Below are 21,970 nucleotides of genomic sequence, written 5' to 3' on the forward strand. Positions count from 1 at the left end.
CTTTTAAGGCAGGTCCTGGACCAGATAACAATGAAACAACCAAGAACAAGGAAAAAACAAGCTGTGGGCTACAGCCCCCTGGTAAACCATCAGGTGAAAAGATGTAGTGGACGACTCCACATGTGATGAAGGAAGTATGCGGTAGTCAACCAGGACAACTTGGTAGGGTGAGCTGGCGACGTACAGCTGGGGAGAAAAATGGGGGTAAAAAAATGGAGCGTGGAAATGTGGAGAAGAGGGGAGGGGGGGGGGAGAATCTCCTCATTCTTCCTTCTCGTGTTTTCCGTTTTCTAATGATTACACGGTAATGCCCGGGTCATTGACTATTAAAGTATGTCTGCCATGCATGTTGAAGCAGCGATGCCTTGCATGACAAATATGAAATACACAAAATCAAGAAGGGGATGGAATTTAAATGAGCAAGTCAAAGCCCGGTGCAGGGATTCTCTCATGCAGATGAAGATGGAGGGTAGAGGGGTGAAGCCTCATTTTCTATTCATGAGGTTTCGTGGCCTTTTGCTTGTCGTGCCGGAGCAGTGTGTGTGTATGTGTGTGTGTGTGTGTGTGTGTGAGTGTGTGCGCGCACAGCAAGTCTGGAGTGTGTGAGGGAACTACAAGCCAGCCACCTGAGGTAAACACACATATTGTACTGTGTCAACATCCTCGTACACTGAAAAGAAATCCCAAAAGCATGCCTGTGAGTGCACGAGGAAGTGTGTGTGATTACACACATACTTTGAGAAAGTATGCTTCTCATGCGGGGGGGGGGGGGGGGGGGCTTAAGCAGGTGGGAGGGGGGTCTTAAGCAGGTGGGAGGGGGGTAAGCGATACAGTATGCAACCCACCACCTACAATGTATGCTCCTTTTGTTTTCTGTGATGCAGGGAGGAGAAGAAAATACACTATTTAACAGTACAATGTGCAGCTGTACTACGAGTTCAACGCCCCCACACAGTCAAACCACGAACTTTCAGCTTTACACTCAGCAGTGACTTTTAATGCATTGCCGAGGTCATGTTCCACTCAGACTGTAACGCTCTGTGTGTGTGTGTGTGTGTGTGTGTGTGTGTGTGTGTGTGTGTGAGAGAGAGAGAGACTTTTATTCCCTTGAGGCAGAAGTTTTTAACTTTTCAATAGGAGTTTGGAGCAAAGTCGTGGTTGTGTAAACTGCAAGCTCAACAGGAGCAGAAACAAATAAGTGTTTTTTTCATTATCAATAAATCTACCAGAGGATGCAACAATTCCAGCTCTGAGCCGCCCGTTCCCCAACCTGAGCTCCCTCTCGCTACCGACTTTGACTTTCTTTTTGGTACAAAAGAAAAACAGGAAGTGAAGTATGCTGAGGTTGGTGAGGAGAACTAGCTAACGTGGGTCACTCTAGTTTTGGCCAATATTCCAACATGACTGCAGCTGATCAACCTGTGACATTTTCAGTCACCCTTCTGATCACTGCTTTACATAAAATACTATAAGAATATCAACTGTTTGATTAACGGTCAAAAATCTTCCATTTGCGATGATAAAATGCAGCAAAACTCTGCAAAAGACAAGTCTGACGCGCCGCCGCAGCTTTTAGTTTGGAAATCCCTCAGCTGCTCGTCTGCTTCTACCAAGTTTCAACACTCAGCGCATTAAACATCTTTCATATTGGACAGAAAACTAAGATGAAAATTTCTTGATGATCAGTTATGGCTGCCGCTAACCATGATATCCATTATTTTCACGGCTACAAGATGAATTGTTTGGTCAAAAAATGTGAACACTCTTCAAAGTAGGAGATCCCCCCGTTCCAGTCGCACATCTCTGTCAGCGATTCGCCTCCTTCCTCTCTGGGTGGCTCACTTGTTGCAGCCGTGTCATCGATTCGCCGCCCGAATCGTTTTCATTTTTGAACAGAATATTTGTCAACTGTTGCAGACGATTCGCTCCATCTTTCTGCGTTAGCTGAAGATACAGTTCTGATTTCTGTCCTTACACAAAGAAGAATTGTCACTGAGCGAATGAATTCTTCACATTCACAAACCTCGTAGCCTCCACTCCCTCGTGGCGATGCCATTTTGTTTTTAAACCCTTTGTTGTTGCAACAATCATGAGGTAATCTGGGTCATCTGCAGGTGTTTGGGGCTCCTAATCCCGGTAAGGAAGCCCGCAAGAGGCCTGCCGATGTTGCAGTGTGAGCCAGCAAACTCCCCGAACCTCAGCCGGCGCGCGACCATAACCAGCGTTTGGAAGCCAAAGCAGGAAAACCAAATCAATCAACCCAGTGGGGAGCTGCCGACTCCAACAGCAGGACCGGATGACACGAGATGAGAGGTAGGAATGAAACCAGTGGTTGGAGAGGTGAGTGTTGGGGGGGGGGGGGGGGTCAGGTACATTTAGAAATGAGAGAGGAGAGTGAGTGGATGAATGGAAGCACGGATGAAAGCGCGTGTTGAAGGTAGAGTAAGAGACAAGAGAGAGGAGGAGGTGAGAGGTGAGATGTACACTGACCTGTGAGAGATCTGGGATGTCACCCTGATCTATTCCAACTTGCTGTCGTCAAAAACAAACCAATAAAACAAGAAGGGAAGGTAGGTGGGAAAAAAATGGAGAATAAAGAAAAGGGCAGGATCCATTTGAGAAGATGAGAAAAGGAAAAAAAAAAAACGGGAGTCATTACTTCATGCAGTGACAGTGTCAACATAAACGACAACAGAAATAAACGAGAAAAAGTTTTTGACATCACGATTGGCTGATAAAGACGCCAATCATCAGACTGGGTGATGGTTGAACACTGATAAATATGCATGAGCGGTGGAGGAGAGCTGGCATGGCGGCGGTCATGAAGGGTGATGTGACGACACATTCATAATCACGCCAGAAAACCACCTTCAGACAGGTGACGTGTGTGTGTGTGTGTGTGTGTGTGTGTGTGTGTGTGTGTGCGAGTGTGTGTTGACTCTCTGGACAGACAGATCATCAAGTCCTGAACATTATTAGCAGATGTGACAGGCAGCTTGTTGGTCCATCGTGCTGTTCTCTTTGGAACGATTCTAAACGATCAGAAGAAGCCCCTTCACATCAGCAGCAGGGAGGAGGCGGAGCCTCGTCTGTGACCTGAACGCGTCCACGCTGCTCAGCTCTCAACGCGCCTGAGGAGCACGGCAGAATGGAATCTGGCCGATTTATTAAAATGACCGTTAATGAAGAAAGAGGGAGCCGCCACTGTGGTTCTTCCACCGGAGTTACAGTGGCAGAATCTGCTGGGGTCAAAAAAAAGGGAGGAAAGAGAGTACGAGAGGAGGAGTGTGAGAACGCGGGATGAGGTTTGGGCGCTGGGTGGAGAGACGCACGAGTATCCATCTTTGTCAGGAGGAGAGAGAGGGAGGGAAGGATTAGAAATGAGGGGGAGGAGAGGGAGGGGGCTAACGGAGCACCTAACCTCATCCTCCATCCGTTTATACATACATATATATATATATATATATGTATGTATATATGTGTGTGTGTGTGTGTTATATATTACATGTATAAAAACACATATATGTGTCTGAAAATGTGGGGCAGAGGTGAAGCCTGTGTCTGAACAGGCTACGCTGACTTTGTAGGCACAATGAGGAGTGAAAACACACCTATCTAAGTGAGTGAGTGTGTGTGTGTGTGTGTGTGTGTGTGTGTGTGTGTGTCCGCGCACGTGCGCGAGTTCGTGTACCTCAGCCACTTTAAGGAACTCTGACAGCTTCGTCATCCTGTAAAGAAATTTCTTGTAGATGTCCAGAGCATCTTTACACTGGTTCTTCTTCATGTCAAAGTATTTCTCTGCAGAGACGAAACGAGAGGGCGGAGAAGAAGAAAAAATAAAAAAAAGATTAAGACAGAAACTAAAAATGACATCGGGAGAGAAGAAGAAGAAGAAAAAAAAGATGAGGAGGGAGTAAAGGAAGGAGAGAGGAAGGACAGAGAGAGTAGTGCGTGCCTTAGCGGCTACATGACACCGTCTCTGCTGCCGTGACAACCAGACGATGTGTTCTGCTGTTGATTTGTCATTTACATATCTACTGGTGTGTACGTGCGTGTGTGTGTGTGTGTGTGTTACCCAAGAGGTTGATGACCCCTTCATTGTAAGCAGCAAACAGCCGTATGGAGTCTTTGAAAAGCAGCATGAAGGCTGAGTTGATCACGCCGTTGGTCAGCTCATTAGGGTTGGCCTGGAGAGAAGAGAGGAGCCGGGGAAGGGCCGGCTTTAAAGACGGCGGCAGAGAAATATCTCTCTCTCACACACACACACACACACACACACACACACACACACCTTTTTCAACATGCCGTGAAGAAAAACATCACCACGCACAGCAACCGTCGGCCGGCAGGTTTCCTTTCAACTATGCTCATGCGTTTGGTGGAACGCCGTTGAGAAACCTCGTGTCTACATCGTTATTGTGAGTCATTTTGTGGGATGACGTGTCAGCAGGATGTCCAAGCGAAAAAAGGTTTTGTGGCTCACAATAAACCTCAGACAATCGTGCCCCTCCCCGCGATGTGGAAACCGTAGGTGACGAAAAATGCGACTGATTAATTTCCATTAATGGTCCACCCCTTGTGTTGACTCTTACACACTAAAAGCACCAACTGGGAGGCAGAAACTCCTTTCTTGAACGCGCTCTGACGTCACCGACGAGCCGTTCCTGCAGCTCTCATCTTCAAAAATATTCCCCAAACTTTCGTCTGTGTCTCCTGGCGGCAGCGACGTCTCTTTAGTTTGGGAGGGAACGCCTGGATTTGCTTCTGCGCTCTTTGGCTCTGCTCAGCAGTTCCCTTTAAGGAACGACACTTCAGGAACGTCCGTGAAGGCGTTTGCAGTGGCAACAGATTCGCAGTGTCAGAGGTCATTCCAGAAAACGAGCTTTCATTTGGCCATTTCGAGGATTAATTTTTTTTTATCTAAAGTAAAAACAACTGAAGGAAGTTTTAATTTTTTTTTGTGCAAAACTGAGGGAGTTTTGTTCATGGAACCCGATGAGAAACTTGAGTTCTTTATGGTTCCTTGAAGCAGGTTCTGTAAACTGAGCTGGATTTCTGCACTGGCACATCACCCTTCATCAGCGAAGATGAGCTGAAGCGTTTAAGCTCTTCTTTGCAAAGTGTTTCAAATTACCTTTTGATAGGAAAAGTGGACACACGCACACACGCACACACACACACAGTACTGTACCTGGAAATCCAACAGAGCATCCAGCTGGTTCTGAATTATGGGCAGCGTCTTGATCAACTTCTCTGTGTTCATGGTACGCATCACACCGTCAATCCTACGCACATGCGCCCACACACACACACACACGCACACAAAGACAATCCCACACTCACCCAACTGTAGCAGAAACCTTGTAGAGGAAGATTCTTATGCTAATGTTCATGCAAATTGAGGAAATTTCACGAGCAGGAGAGTTTCCTCAGTGATGCAATGTCTGTAGGCTCCTTCAGGTAAAACGCTGGCGTTGCAGTCAACTGAAAACACTGTTCACCGATCAGTAATGACGGTCTGCTCCGCGGGATCATCACTAAGGAGTCGGTGTCACCGTATAGCAGTTTTTGAAATTGAAATAGCTTCCTAACCTCAGAAACACAAGCACTCAGTGTCACTTCACACTGAAGTCTAAAGAAGCGGCAGTATTGTCATTAGTGGGTGGATTAAAGGAACAGTTTTGGGGAACGGGCCTCATGGCTGGTGTTCTCCAGTTCAATGAAAAGACCGGGATGTTTAAAGCTGTCACTCAAATCCAAGATGGAGCCAGCAGCTGATTAGCTTGGATGAGACAGGAAGCAGGAGGAAATGGCATCATATTTAGTGTGCGGATGAGAGCAAGGGAGCGGTTTCTCTTCTTCACAGCCAGAGAAGCTTCTACCTCAAATATCACGTGAGTGGTGCAGGAATGAGTTTTAAAACCTCGAATCGAGTTTCTCCTCTGAAATGCCTTCAACTCTGGCTTTGTGTGTTTGAATGCCTTTTCTACGACGAATAATCCGTCAGTCAATACCACGCTCGGGACTTCCCAGGCTCTACACCCGTCTTCAAAACGGCTGGCGCTAAAAATTGGCTGAAAAGAGGCAACAGAAGTTGTGCAGGATATTAATTCTCACAACGCCACAAAGCAGAAGTGCGAAGCCTGAGGCGTGAAGTAATCCGTCCGTAGTGTAGTCCATTCAAGGCATGAAGTCATACTGCAACACTTCCACAAACCTCTACATGACATGACTTGTGTTGTTTGGAATATCTTCAGCTGAGGAAGCGGCCAAATAAATGATGAGAAAACAACCCAACTGTCAGTCGGCTCTTCCTAGCTTTTGCTGTACATCTCTTTTTTTTCATTCTTCGGCCCAAACTTGAGAGTGAAATGATGAATGAGGTTGTCATCGGGTGTGTGTAACCTCGCCTACCCTCTTTTCATCTTGGTGAAATCCACAGCCACCAGTCTGTAGGACATGGCCTTTTCATTCAGGTAACGGCTGTATCTTCTGATGAAGGTTGACATGTCGTAACCTGAGTTGAAAAAGAAATTCAGCATCGCCAGTGAGTGTCAGCTGGTTCCTCCCGTCCGCCCAATACAGCGCACGTCCCTTGAAGCTGACAGCGTGACTTCATCAAACAACTTCTGTTCACGTGAATTATACTTTGATTGACTTTTAAAATAAAAACTGAAATCAATAAAGAAGTTCTAACGCATCAAGTGTTGACTGAGGGAACACCTTGTAGTTTACGATTCCTTTCTAAGCAAACGATGTACACCTTCACAGTTCTCTGGTGCCTTTTGGCTCTCCCATCTTTTCACTCTTGTATTTGTCTTCATATGAATTGTTGCTACTAAAGTGGGATTTAGTCAAGGCAGAAATACACTTCTGTCTCTGCTGGAGAAGCTGTAACAAGACACCAAATGAAACTAACACCTTTTTGTCTGTATCTTTCTTTCATTAAACTGTATTAAATACTCGATTTGTAGAAATAATAAGACATCCGGGTGATTCAAAGCAAATGCTGAAGCATGCATCCGGTGTCCGTGTTCTTACCTTGCAGAGCTCCCTTATCCAGAAAGTTGTTAAGGTTGAACAGGGTGTTTCTGGAGGCCAAGTACTGGATGAAACGCTGACAAAGAGGGAAAACACAACAACAGTTACCACTCAGTCGGAGAAGTAGCGATCCATGAACCAGCAGTTGTACCTGGAACCTCACGGGTCACCAGGTTGACGACTGGATACTCGTAAATGACCCGCAATGTCTTCACACCGCTGGTTCCAAGACAACCTTGAGCTGTATTTCCATTTGATTGTATTGTAAATTTGAAGCAGAACACAAAAAAGGAAATGCGCATTTCACCATTTGGAGTGACAACAGGCCACACAATCCTGCCACAAGATGGCGGTACAAGCAACGTTACACATGGCAGTAACCGCACAGTCCAAGAGCCTCCTTCTAGGAATGACCTGCAGTTGGGTTAGCTGGAATCATTCGAAACACTACTGAGTGTGAGACATGTTGCGTGACCAACAAAGAGAGAGTTAGCGAACATCCCCGAGTTTCTGATTCATGATGCTGAATCTGAAAAAGGGGTTTCTGGCTCCCACTTTGCGCATTTCTTTTGGGGAAAGAAAGCAAAAACCACCTCGAGCAAATGTTAACCCTTTATTTCAGCAAACATTCCTCCGGGTTGTTTTGTTAATACCACCATTTCCCTCAACCTTTCCTCACGTCGTACTTTCAAATGCACGAAACAGAAACCAGACTTCTTTGCCGTCGCCTTGGTTGTTGACGCATTGTGAGCGCGCCCACTGGTCCATTAGGAGCACCGCAGAGCAGACGCAAGACATCGACAGCCGGATACAAGCATGTCCACCTTTACTGAGCTCCATCCTGTCTGTTTTATATGCGAGAGTTTTTTCCACTGCTGTACAACATTGAAGAACCCCAACCGCTCGATCCCTTCCCTTCCAAAGCTTAGACACTGGCTGCTTGTTCTTTCAGACAGATCTGATGTCACTGAGCAGGTGCTGGAAGCTCTTTCCTTCCCTTGTTCCTGGGGAGGTTTGCTGAGTGGGCCGGCTCTGTCTGCAGGGCCACCTTACCTCACATTAACACATCTTTCAACCCTAGGAGGTTCCCAGCGCAACCACCGTCTTTCTACTGCTGGCAGCAAAGCACCTGCGAGGGAGTTCTCCGCTTTTCTCTTTCTTTCTTTTTTTTTAATCCTTCCTCAGAGTAACAATATTCATCATTTTACTTATGCAGTTTCTCAAGTCCAGAATTTTCTGGCTGGAGCTGCCGAGTACAAAGTCAAAGCTCTGGGAGAACTACAATCCCTGAGGAGGCCCTGGGAGTTCATCCACATTTCCACCAAACTGGCTTGCTTTCTCAAATCGTCAGCATTTAAATTGCAGTCTGCAACATGTCTTCCTGACTTGTGTCGCCAATGAACTGGCTTTAGACTTCATTTCTGACTCGTCACCATCTGCAGGCTTAACATACATTTTCTGAGCAAATTCTGGTCACCGTATTATAAACTTCACCCTGCAGAAACAGAGTCAGAGAACCGTGTTGAAACACATCTCAGCGCCGCAACGCCACTTCAGAGTTGATCATGCCGTGGTGTCAAACGTCTCGTGTTTGTTGGTCTTTTTCCAACGGCGTCTCTCAAGCTGCGAGGCAAGTCACGGAGCAGGTTAGCCGACGCTATTCGTCTAAAGACACAGTGCTGACAATCACGTGCGAGCTGCGTCTCTATCCGCTCATCTGCTCAAGCAAGAGTTAATTTCAGGGGTTCGACGTCCTAACAGCTAATATTTATGGCCTTTTTGTTTCAGTGCACCAGGGCTACTTCATAACTAGATTGTTTATTGTCAGACAGCTAAAAGCCTGGGGCGGACATTTCCCTGACATATTATTTGCTTTATGTGTGTGTGTGTGTGTGTATACCCTTGACATAATAATCAACCCCATTTTCACAACTTTTATTTCATTGCAAAAGTGGCATGAAACCCTAAATTAAAAGAAAAATTACCTTTCTTCTAATAAGGCAAGTTGCTTTTCTGTCCAAAACAAGTTCCCTACAGCCCAAAATGCCAGCATTCTCCGTCAGCGCTCTCTTCTTAGAGCACATCACATCCATATCCCTTGCACACACACAGCGAACACAGGAAGCTACAAAGTTCTATCTACTGGAGAAAGAGACAAAGCAGCAAGATTTATGAGTCGGCCTTCAGAACCAAGTCCAGGAAAAGAAGCACGACTCCTAAAGCTCCATCAAGGGAGTGGCCAACACAACGCATGTGCGCTCTGTTGGATTTATTGTGCAAAGAAGTCCGTTTCACGTGTGAGCTCTCAGGTTTTGAAGTGGAAGCAAGCAGGATCTTGAGGGGTCACTGGCTTCCCGAAGCTGTCCACGAATCTTTGGGCTGCCGGTCCAATAGGATTGCTGTACACTCTGGATAAACTTCACATACTTACAGAAAAAGAAGAGGAAAAAAAAAAATTTTCAAAATATTTGGGCTTTGTGTTTTGATTTGAAGACAGAAGTGGTCAAAGTAACCCTATACTGCATGTTCTCAGTCATTACTTAATAGGTCACAGGATATCTGTATCCATGTAGAAATGTTATTAACATTATGGAGCTAAAATCAAGATTCCAAAGAAAAATAAAGCTTACATTTGGTCTCAAGAAACTGAGGCTGGACTTTTTAGTTTTTCCCCATCGACATCTCTGCTATCGAGTCTGCTTCCACTCACTGAATAAGTGTGTAAAATGGAATAAGTCTTGGCAATCGCCCACGGTTCGGGGAACTAAGGCCTCAGGCTGCCCAAAAGCATCTTAACATTGACGCTGTCCCTGTCCAACTAACTTTAAATGATCTGAGATTTGCCAGTTTGCCGATTCCTGATTTGGCAGGAAACCAACTCTCACTGGCTGGTTGGAGGACCTACCAATGTGTGTGTGTGTATCTGTGAGTACAAATATGCTTAGGGGCATGTGTGTTGGATTCTGTTGCGCTGACACGTTTCCAAGGGCTCTGGGACTGTTTAAAAAGGCATAAAGAATTGGAGATTCTTGTCCTTTTTTGTGTGTATGTATGCGTGCAGTCAAGCTTCAGGGGAAAAATAGCTCCTCACATGTAGAGATTCAGACGCCATCTGAGGACAGAAATGGAGTCCCAAAAGCTTCACCATCAATCTCAAGTTGAAGATTTGAATATCTGGCTTTTGTTGAAGGCAAGATAAAGGTAGCAGCATGCAGAAACTATGATTAAAGCTGCAACATTTTCTATATTCATGTATTAAATGACTAGGAGAGCATGAGAGGCATCTTTGCATTTCCATTCACTATGTTATCATCTCATGGTTTTGGCTTCATGGCCCATCACTATGTGCCGTTTCCAGACGCAGCAGGCATCACGGGAAAAGCTTTGATAAACCCCATAAACACCATACTCCCAACGCCATATGTCAGGCAGACAAAGTAGCAACCCAGCTGTTGAACATAGCGGAGTGCTTACAACTTCAGGACGGCAGAGTGGAGCAAATATGTGACCCCAGTTTCATGCGAATGTTGACCATAACCTGCTAAAGGTGTTAAGAGGGAACCATTTCCTCCATCACTTTTACATAAAGATCGCCTTTTAGATTTGATCCATTCCTCCCAAGGTGCCAACAGAATGAATGTAAGTAGTAACCGATGGAGGAGTTTCCTATGTAAGAAATCATGTAAAATGCCCATCACTTGTACTCTCAGTTGAATAGCTTGACTTGAAATTGATGGGTTTCTCCCACCAACATTCCAAAATCCAAAGACGCAGAGTGGGAAAGGAATGTGTCCTAAAACCAGGACATAAGTGAGCACTGTTGAACGTCTCCAACATCATTTTTAAGTCAATGAGTTTCAAGTTAAATGCCTGAAACAAGGTCTGTAGTTATATCAAGCTTACGATGGTTTACCGTTTCATTCTATGGGATAAAATAAATCATTCAGCACCACACTTCAGAATTTATGAGCCCTAACAGACGACTAAAAAAAATTAAACATCACCTGGCTTAAAACAGAAGTAGCGCAAAGCTCAGCTGAGTTCGTTAGCATAACGTTAGCTTTGCACTGCTTACCACTGAATTTATGCTTTAAAAAATAAAAACACAATTCATTCATTAGTGAAGATGATCTTGATTTACAAAAGTCTCAAACTTTTCCTAATCATAGAGCTGGTGTCCAACAATCATTGTAAAAATTCAAATTCAAAAAATTCCATAGGCTTTTTGTTTTGTTTCGAAGGGAACACTGAGAGATGTAAATTTCCAGGTCATCCCTGTGGCACTTCAATAAATTCACAATGACATAAAAAGATGTTTGATAAAATGTTGTCTACGCACAGTTGATAATGAGAAAGATATTGGATGACATGTAGTTTAAAATCTATATCATAGAATTTAGACTTGGGAGTTTGTATTTTGTTAGCATTCCTCCCATGTCGAAATGAAGCCCGGCTAAGACGGAAACCTCAACAAGATGGTCGCAGATAAAAAGAAGAAAAGAGCAAGAGAAAAGGCTTGTAAACTCAACTCAACTTTGAACTTCATAAGCTCTCATTTCCCTGTCTCATCTTGTGTGCAGACTACTCTCTTCCTCATCAAACGTCCATCTAACGAGAGCCTGCTTTCCTCCCTCAGCCTCAAATAGGCGAAGGCAAGAGAGCGCCCACACAAAATGCACAGATATAGATAAGAAGGGGAAAATCTATAAAGGGGCAGAACCACTCGGCACAGAGAGTCAGAACCCTGCTGAGCCTTAGATTATTCAGCGCACACAGTTCTAAGAAAAAATACATGGTTCGGAGAAGAGAGCCACATTTTTTCAAGGTGTAAGAAAGGAGAAGGGTGAAGGAAGGGAAAATGGGAAGACGTACGGAGAGAGAATTCATGTTAGCATGTCGGAGAACAACCTAATTCATTATTGATACATTTAGATCGCAGCCTCTCCCCGACTCGCTCCAACTCCACAGCTATACATAGAGCTAGCAGCATGCAGCTTCTAACAACCTTCTGCCCGCTTCCTCCACATCTTATCCTGTTTCCGTAGTAACCAAACACCGTGGCCTCAGCACAGACATACCTGTGGCTCGCACTTCAACTTATATACAGCGACTGACTTTAAACAGCAAATTGCATTAAGATCTAAGTGATGCTGACGACTAGGATCATACCATTTGACATGCGCTTCATTTTCGATCATTAAAGAGGGTAGACTAGAAGCAGGTATGATTGGGAACAGGGCTGGATCGTATCTTATCCAACTGAAATCCTGTATTGAATCCACTAACTGAATCTAAATCCTTCCAAATCCCTTACTGGATTTTAACAAAAGAAAAAGAAAAAAGAAAAGAGGAGCTGCTTGGACGGGGGCATTTTGTTTTAGATACCTGTCAAATCATGAATTATGATCCAAAGTCTTCCATTTGAGAGACCGGCTGAAACAGGATGCTCATCGTGATCCACCGAGACGTTTCCTCGGCCAACGTGACACCTGGATAACTACTAGAGTTTCGACTTGTTGCAAAAATCGGAGCCAGTTTCAACTGTTTTTCTTGGTCTTACTGCATCAAGTCAGTTGTTTAATTCATATGCATGAGGGGGCTGGATATCGACAAACCTTATTCAGATGTTCAAATACTTGTGGAGTCATGCCATTTAGAGTTACACAGGAGTACAGTATAGTGTAGTACTTTATAAGCAGTTTAACATGCAGGAATGTTGGATGACTGACTGGCTGCCATTGCTTTGTGTTGGCTATTGGGTTTTTTGTGGCTGTTTACTGGAAAGTGCAATGTTTTCTGTAAAAGGTTGAGTATGATCAATTTGGTTGATTGCCAAGAAACAACATCAGTCCAAAACCCAATCTTCTGGCGATGTCTGCCAAAGAGAGATGTGGTTGTTGACTGAAAAAGTAGCGGATGATGAAATTTGGTGAGGTGAGGTTGAGGACGAATCAATAAGAAGTTGGGATTGATCCAGTTCTTATGATCGTCTTTGACGGTATCGTTCCAACTTTAGAACCTGCAGCAGACCTAAAAACAAGATGTAAATACAGGTCACGCACGGTCCCGTAATTAAAAAAACAAAACAAAAAACCTGACCCGTCCCTTTTCAGTGCCGATAAAACCTGGCAAATGAACGGAATACCTCACCTCCAAAAGTGCCAGAACTGACCGTACAAGCGTGGAGCAGCTGTGTGCAGGAAAAGCCCGGTGTTTACAGGACTGCACAAGTGCTCCCAGAGCAGAGACGCACGCTCGCAAGGAGGGTTTCTGTTGGCAGACCTGTTGGGTGCACCGACGGAGCAGAGGTACTTCCTCAAAAGGTTGCTTTTCCGGCTTGTACGTGCAGTTCTGTGCACTTCATTTCGCGCACTGGAATATCACAGACACCATGTGCTGTATCCGCTGGTTTTTCTTTTACTTTTGACTGTTCTCCACAAGAAAAAAAGCAATAAATGGTAACTCTCAGGTGGATTCCAAATGGTTTCCCTCACACTAAGTTCATAAACAGCCCAGAGAAATCTGTGCTGACTGACTTCAGATCTGTTTAATCTCTTCTCCCTTTGTACTATATAAATAAATACAAATCCCCAGACTAGACTGGTTAGTAAATAAGAGTTTGCAGCTTCCTGACATCACATTACATAACATCAAGGTCAGTTACTGTTGGGCCGTCTTCGGACCTGCCAAGACAGAGGGATTATTGATCCTGGTAGTGAAATTCACTGCCAGCTGACGTCGCTACTTTTAGGAACGCTCTGTCATGCTTAAGGACATCTAACGAAGGAGGAGGCAGCGTCACTCAGAGTAACCGCTTGGCTTTTTAGTCAAACAAAGAGCAAGAAGAAGAACGGGTCAGTTAGGATTCGGCATCTCACAGGGCTTAGGGAGACCCCGGGGGAATTCTTTGATAGCCTGAGTGTTTGGTGTTTCTCTTCAACACACAAATTCATGGCAGAATCGTCAGAACTAACTGTGAACCCAGTTTCAGTGAAAGATGATGACTCACATGAGAAGAATGAGTCGTGATCAGGCTGAATGAAAGCAGCTCTTATGCAAGCAGAGAAACGCGCACAAGCAATACAGATGCAGACACTTGTGTAGATGCACAACGGCAAAAAAACGCACACTTGGCGGTCTTCTAGTAGCCTAAATTCTGCCAGGGATCCCCCCCATCCTCCTCCTATTTCTCATCCTTATCTCTCCTAAGTAAGTACTTCCTCTCCTCTTACGCAATCATTTAGCCTCAGAAGCCAATCAGTGTGAAAGAAAGAAAATGACAAAGAGACGCTGGTGCTGAGTGACGGGATTGAAGAAACGTGGCTGTGTTGTGCATGCACATCCCACTTCCGTGACGGCTTTGCTTTGTGTGTGAGGGTGTGTGTATGGGTGTGTGTGCCCCAACAAAGGTGACAAGGCTAATAGTGTGTGGGAACTTGCTCTCAGGGGAGCAGTTGTGATTTGCTGGTGGATGAGTGTGTCTGTGAGGTCAATGATGCAGCTACATGAGTCATCACTTGAAGTGGTTATATCTCTCTCTATATATCTCTATATATAGATATCTCTATATATCTATATATCTATCTCTATATATCTCTATATATCTATCTATATCTATCTCTATATATCTATCTATATTTATCTCTATATATCTCTATATATCTATCTCTATCTATCTCTATCTATCTCTATATATCTATCTCTATATCTATATATCTCTATCTCTATATATCTATCTCTATATATCTCTATATATCTATCTATATCTATCTCTATATATCTCTATATATCTATCTATATCTATCTATATTTATCTCTATATATCTCTATATATCTATCTCTATCTATCTCTATATATCTATATATCTCTATCTCTATATCTCTATATATCTATCTCTATATATCTCTATATATCTATCTATATCTATCTCTATATATCTCTATATATCTATCTATATCTATCTCTATATATCTATCTCTATATCTCTATATATCTATCTCTATATATCTAGCTCTATATATCTATCTCTATATCTATATATCTCTATATATCTATCTCTATATATCTATCTATATCTATCTCTATATATCTATATCCATCTCTATCTCTATATATCTTTCTATATATCTATCTCTATTTCTCTATATATATCTATCTCTATTTCTCTATATATATCTCTCTCTATATATATCTATATATCTATCTATCTCTATCTATCTATCTCTATATATATCTCTATATCTATCTATATCTATATCTCAGAGAGAAGTCTCTCAACTTCTTTCAGTTACTTGCGCCTTGTGTTTTTGACGTGACAACACGTGGACTCAAAGACAAGTGGAATATGGAACAATATTTTTAGGGTGCCACATGAGTGCGTGTTCCTGGTGCATCCAGCTGGGAGGAGGGTGTGGGGCAGACCGAAAACCAGTTTGAGAGACTACATCTACATGCTGGCCAAGGATCACCACAGGATCCTTTAGTCATAATTGGTCAATGTAGCCGGGGAAACGGGGAAAGGGAAATTTTGTGCTCCGTGCCGGTGCTGCCACCTCTGTCACCCCACTTGAGATAAGCAGTTGAAGTGTGATGGATACGATGTTGATTTAAAGACAGTGAAGCAAGCCCAGGGTTTGGTCTGTATCGCAGTTTTTAGATCATGGTCCAGTTTGATTTGCACGTTGAGGAAAAAGAAAACATCCCCTCCAAAATGCAGAAAAATGCAGATTCAGTCCCACCAAGCTGAAATGAATAAATAAAATATATAAAAATAGTCTCCACTGCCTTTTGCTGTCATTGTGTTTCCCCCTGGACCCCAAACAATTGCGATCCACATATTTGTTGACGTATAAGATATTGAACTTTTGGTGGTCTACTGAACAGTTTGGTGGTCTGCAGTTTGGTTTTTCATCCTTAGTTTCCATCCAGGTATTTTGATTAAAAACAAGGTTTTATACTCGCTTGATACGGTTTCTGCCTAAACCAAAACCGAGCAAGTGCGTAAAACAGCACACGGAAACTCCTAATTCACATGAGCTTTGACGTTACGAATCACAGTCAGCGAATCTTTGTGGATTTCCCCAAACGTTCATCATCCGACTGCATGGATCATGTCATATACAAGCTAGTACTTAAGAAAAATTGTCACTCCTCCAACCCAAGTTAATTCCCCAGATCTTTTCCTTGGTGGACAGCCCCAGTAATGCATCATGTTGATTGCGCGGCCATCACCAGGGTGTTTCTACTCTATTTGCTCCAGTCGCCTTGATGGTAACACAGCTAATGCGCATTTTCTGTTTTTGCCACATATCTGCAGTGGCCTCAAAATTCAATTGCCAATTCAACAGAAACACAATCATTGGTTCCAAGTCTCCCAACACTCTCACAGGAGTGTGCTGAGTCAAGTGCAACATCGTGAGGTAAAATTCAGTACACTGATCCAGTTTGTTTGGTTTAAATTTAATTTTAGAAATGTTTAAACTGTCCCATTCCTTCTTTACATGAAAGAAAAAAAAGCCACAAAAAGCAACTCAAACTCAAAGAGAATTTTGACAGGAAAAATTGAATCACTGAGCTTCTGTTGTTATTTGTAGCTTCTGTTTGTAGTGGGCGAGCAACAGACAACAGAAAAATCACTCTCAAATGATACAGAAATATTTGGCACAGCATTTTGTTTTTAACTGCAATGCGAAAGCAATGTGATGCTGAAGCTCAGGTAAATTCACAAGTTGCAGTCGCTGAACATGTTCTCAGCGTTGGGCAGAACAAAGCAAACGTGTCAAAGTTTGTTTATTTGATTGTGGACAAGCAGATTTCACAATACAACTTTGTGGTTCCACTTGGGTCGGAACCTGAATTCAAAAACCCCACAAAACAAACATTTTCTCATTTGATTATGAAGATGAATAAAAACCAGAGAAGTCAAGTATACAGTCTGAATGCCTTTCGCCAGAGATCTAATGGAGTGAAACCACTAATTGTATTGTTTTAGGTGCAATTACTCGATATTGGAGGGCGGCAGCAGCAGAGCTAATTACAGTACTACGAATTAAACCAGCTACTTGATGAGAGAGTAGTGGAGGAAGTACAATGATTTCTCAAAGGCAGTGGCTCTTAGAGGAAGCGCGTCGCAGTGTGGCGCTTCCACTGATGACAGAGGCAAGTTTACCTCTTAAGTTCTGTTGCAGTCTTCTTCACAGTTGGTCCTTTAATTTCAGGCAAGCCAAAACAGGCTTCTCATGGTAAGGTGTCAATTTTAGTTGCTGATTGGCAACAAATGCTAGCTAGTTGTGCTACGTATCGCATCTCATTTTCAAGACAATAAGTGCACTGTTTAATTCATTCTACGGAGAGCCAGCAAACATTGCATCCAGCTAAAATAGGATTGGACTACAGGTGGCGTTCCACTGTAGGAATTCCTGGATGGCAAAAACTTTAGTTGACAATGTAGACATGCGAATTGAGCCAATAGGCCTGTTTTAGATGGAACAGGCCAGTTTGGATCATTGCATCAATTCTTAGTTTGAAAAAAAAAAAAAAAGAACCCACCAATGTAGATCAAGCTAACAAAGAAGAGGAAGGTCAAAGAGGCACTCAACATATGGCAAACATAAGTTCCTTTTTCATTGTCACCAGACCTCAGCTCGCTCAGAGATTGTGTTGTGGCTCACTAAACTATCAAGTCAAATCATGAGTCTAGTCTACACCATTTTCAACCAAACTTTCTTGTCACCAATTCACCTGGTGAACCAGGGGGCACTAGTCCAGCGACGCAGCATATACGGCTGGCTTCACACCTCAAGACGCAGGAAATAGTATTGGTATGGACGGCCAAACAGGTAGTTTGAGTTGGTAGAAACGGGTCACCCTGCTTCGAGTCTCTCGTGAAAAATGTCCATGAAAGAGGTCCTACATGGGTGGTTCCTGCAGACAGGCTGAGTGCAGAGGGTGCAGGCTGCCCTGAAATGGCAAGTTACTGCAATGGAAAACAGCCTAATTGCCAGTTGGGGGGGGGGGGGGTTATGCCAAGTGAACAAGAATTAATTACAAATCAAGCTGCTGCTGAGTCAGCAAATACTCCCCATCAATAACCTGAATCAGTAGTGGACACAATAAAGTAGCGAAAATAGACATCACTGACTCGAATAATCTGGTGTTAGTTGTTCCCTGCAAGTTGCTGGATGGTTGAGCCTGCAGAGCGCAGCGTGCGTACACACACACACACACACACACACACACACACACACCACTTTCATCTATCGATCACACAGATGCAGCCACTTTCCTTGAGTTGGGAAAAACTTGTTTATCTGCCTGAAGGAGCATAAGGAAGTGTGTCTCTGTATCATGGATCACCCTCGAGTTTTTTGCTTTCTAGATAGAATGGTTGGGTATCAGAGATAAGCAGGAATTCGTCTGGAACACACACACACACACACACACACACACACACACACACACACACACACACAGACTCCTAGCCTTTCCACTAATCATCCTTATATTTGCCAGAGGCTGATGGGAAGCATGTGTATGTGAGCTCTTCAGATTATCAGGAATGACCCCTATTAGAGAGTAGCGTGCCCTTACACACATATAACGTCCTCCCTGTAAGTCTGACACAGTGCTTGAGTCAGCACATCTCCACACCTCCTTTCTTTCATTTTCCACATTTGCATCACTTCCCCCCCCGTCTTCTTCTCTTCCAATCAGCCTCCTCTTTCTCAGACGGATGTCCGTCTCTCATAACGTCTCCCTCGTATCATCTTCCATCAGTGTCCCTGTCTGTGTCCTCCCTCTCCCGCGGGAGGTGAGGAGCGGCTGTAGTAGTGATGAGAGTGCTTTCATGATGTCACTGAAGCAAATGGGCCGTTCCCTTTCTAGGACAGTGGCGGCGGTGAGGTGGGTTAGGGGGTGGTGACTCACACTGCAACTTCTCACTGCTGTAAAAAGCACACAAACGGCATCTCGCACACGCCTAAATGTTCCCGCCCTCCCTCTCGTTCTCTTGACACACGCAGGGCGGCATTGTCCTGCTGCCGTCAGCACTTTTGCCAGTGTCCTCGCCAGACCGTCCCTGTCCCCTCTCAAGTCCTTAATGACTCTCCCTGTGTCTTCTCCCTCTCTCAATACACCCCATTCAGCTTTGATGCCCGGTCACACCTCTACATCCTGACTCCTGCTGCACTGACGCACAATCCATCAGACTGTAATTCTCCCAGCCGACAGTTACAACGATCTTGAGAAACGATGGTTTTGATGGCTCGGCATCCTTCAAAACAAACATCCCAAAATATTTTCACAAGGCTATGTTTTACAGTACCTTGTGGTCTGGCAAATCTTTGGGCTATGACATTCCTCTAAGTCACGGTACACTGAGGAAAAACTGAAAATTGTGAGGACCATTTAAAAGGATATTCGTCTTGGAAAATATTTCGGCTACGGCAGAAAGGTTTGATTTCTGCAGTGGTATTTGAAGGGCTGGGGTTTTGAGGGTGATGAAAATACAAAGTTTGAATTGTACGTAAGCAAAAAACATTAGGATTTCTTTGTTTTCACATAAAACTTTTTTTCCCACTAAGGAATGTTTTATTTTTACGTCACAGAAAAACATCCCCAGAAGATGCTGCCACCACTGTCTTGGCATGAATGAGGTGATGGTCGATGGCTGGTTTTGTCAACAGACACTGCTGGGAATTGTGGCCAAATGGTTCAATTTTCGCAAAAGACTTTGCTTTTCACGGTCCGAGTTGTGACGACACTTTTTGGCAAACTGTGAGCCCAGTGAGCTTTCAGTTGCTTCTCTCTAAAGGAAATAGCTCCTTTCCGATTGCTGGTCCGAGGCCTGATTCATGGAGTGCTGGACTGACGATTGTCCTGTTCGCTTCGATCTCATTCATAAGGTGCCTGCAGACCAGAAGGCTTTTTTCGGTTCCTAGAATGGTTTGAGAAAGTACCCCTTGGTACCGGTATCCATTTTACTTGAGGGACCCCATTTTGAGGAGCCTTTTCAGCTTCCACCTCCGAGCAGGTGTTTTCTTTGCTTGACAGAACCAAGAATGGCGTAAGTTTTCATCTACTGGTCCAAGTAAAAACTAACACAACAGCCACTGTTTGGTCAGTGGGTTTGGGTCGCTTGGCAGTTCCTGCTTGTGGTGCAAATTCACACAGAACACAGGTGCTAGGGGGACAGAAGTTCTAAGGGGAACTCATCAGTGGCTAGTTCCACATAATAAGTCACTTTATCTGCTCGCTTACTATGGTCATTAGGGTTCTTCGTCATCGCTCTTGCTAATTGCTCCGTTTGGCCGGGTGGGCTGATCTAGAACATTTTCGATCGTATCCCTGCCCAGGAAGGTGCCCAAAACAATCCCTCTTTTCAGGTCTACGGCTGATTCTACCTCGACCTCGAGCGCTTTTCACTCTCGCGTACACCAACATCTGCAAGGCCTGATATAAACAGATGTGTGCCTTTTATAATTGGGTCAACTAAATTCAAGTGAGCACTTGCTCCAACTAAATTATAGCGACATCTCAAGGACCACTGAGAGAGACATGAAGCACCAGAGCTCCATTAGTGGAGTGACAACAAAGGATACAATGTAAACTGGATATTTTGGTCTTATTTTTAAATAATCAACAAAATACTTAAGTCCTTATGCTTATTATATGTGGCCTGATGAGAAAAGAAAAGAAAAACTCAATTCAATCAATTCTAGGATTTTGTAGGAGTCTGATATATGAACATACACTGGATCTCATTTTATTTGTCATGAGCTTCCCGACTCCAGTTTTGGTCTCTCATCAAATATGTTGCTATTTTCAGTTTGTTGGCATTCGATTAGGTTTTGGTTAAAGAAATGATTTGCCTCTGGTTTGACCATTGTTTTTCTCTGAAAACTGAATTTCCTTTCTGGCAAATTTTTCACGTCATAACACAACCTAACTGGGCGTTTTCATTATTTAAGACCATCAGAATCTGTCTGGCAATATCTTCAAATTGCCATCTTCCCTTGATCCTTGAAAATATATGCACACTTCAACATAAAATCAGTCTGTTCTGTGGCTGTACAATGTACTTTGTACCATTCCTAAAATACCTCTTGACACAAAGTGGGGAATAAATCAGTCTTGAGGAGTCATGCGCTTGCATGCTGGAAATGAATAGAAAGTGAGGAAGATTATGTGCCGAATACCCATTTAAATAAGTGCTTTTAGCTTTTCAAAAATCAATTTTAAAATACCCTTGACTTCCATATGGCCTCATTTCTCTCGCCTCCGTGAAGCTGGCTTCTTGTATTGTCATCCTCCACACCTTTCCATCCATTCCTGTAATCCTCTCTGGCTTTCTACATCCTTGTTAAGGTCTGTTTCGTGGTTGAAGGAGAAACCTAGGAGGCTGAGTTCTCCTGGTCCAGGGACAGAGGCCCCCCCCAGGAGAGAGAGAGGAGCACAGTGGTTGAAACTGAGGGGGTTGAAAGTGATTGTCACAGCCATTGTTTGGGGTTTCCTGCTGGAGTGTTTTTGGTTTATTACATAAATGCATGGAAGCAGAGGAACAAACTGATAACAACCGAGACAATGGCTCCACAAGGAGCCCGGACTAAGTATTCATCACACCCCCAGTGGTAAGTACTCCCCATTTATTATTCACTACTGTTGTTGGTTCAGAGGCTATGTGTCTGCCAGCATACTGCCACAGAGATGTGTACGTAATAAGGAGCAACAAACTCCCTATCCTGTGGCGATTCTTTGAGCTGTACTCTTAAAAATGGCTTTGCGCCAGCACAAAAGTGAAATCAAGAGATATCGACTGACTCTTGATCGCTCATAACACTCAGAGTGGCTGGGGAGTGAGCCAGGATTGCTTCATGACAGGCAGGCAGGAACTCCTCACAGGTAAGGAACTGAGTGAGTAGCTATGCCGCC

At 43.9% G+C, this 21,970-nt stretch overlaps 1 protein-coding gene across 6 annotated transcripts in view; it reads right to left on the minus strand.

The window, feature by feature from the left end:
- The window catches only part of LOC147238823 (phosphatidylinositol-binding clathrin assembly protein), a 79,413-nt gene that overhangs the window by 32,215 nt on the left and 25,228 nt on the right, over positions 1 to 21,970 (minus strand). For 3 of the 6 annotated variants that reach the window (XM_086197863.1, XM_086197861.1, XM_086197858.1), the window contains exons 3-8: positions 7,042 to 7,117; positions 6,415 to 6,517; positions 5,192 to 5,285; positions 4,076 to 4,187; positions 3,692 to 3,798; positions 2,491 to 2,532 (exon numbers count right to left, since the gene is read on the minus strand). In XM_086197863.1, coding sequence (XP_086053989.1) covers positions 2,491 to 2,532; positions 3,692 to 3,798; positions 4,076 to 4,187; positions 5,192 to 5,285; positions 6,415 to 6,517; positions 7,042 to 7,117 — 534 coding nt within the window. Of the gene's footprint in view, positions 1 to 852; positions 874 to 2,490; positions 2,533 to 3,691; positions 3,799 to 4,075; positions 4,188 to 5,191; positions 5,286 to 6,414; positions 6,518 to 7,041; positions 7,118 to 21,970 lie in introns of all 6 variants that reach the window. The other 3 variants (XM_086197864.1, XM_086197862.1, XM_086197860.1) reach the window with 2 other exon arrangements.

The sequence above is a fragment of the Aulostomus chinensis genome, chromosome 24 (assembly GCF_037954235.1).
Source record: "Aulostomus chinensis isolate RoL2024-O1b breed Wild chromosome 24, RoL_Achi_v1.0, whole genome shotgun sequence".
Classification (NCBI taxonomy): Eukaryota; Metazoa; Chordata; class Actinopteri; order Syngnathiformes; family Aulostomidae; genus Aulostomus; species Aulostomus chinensis.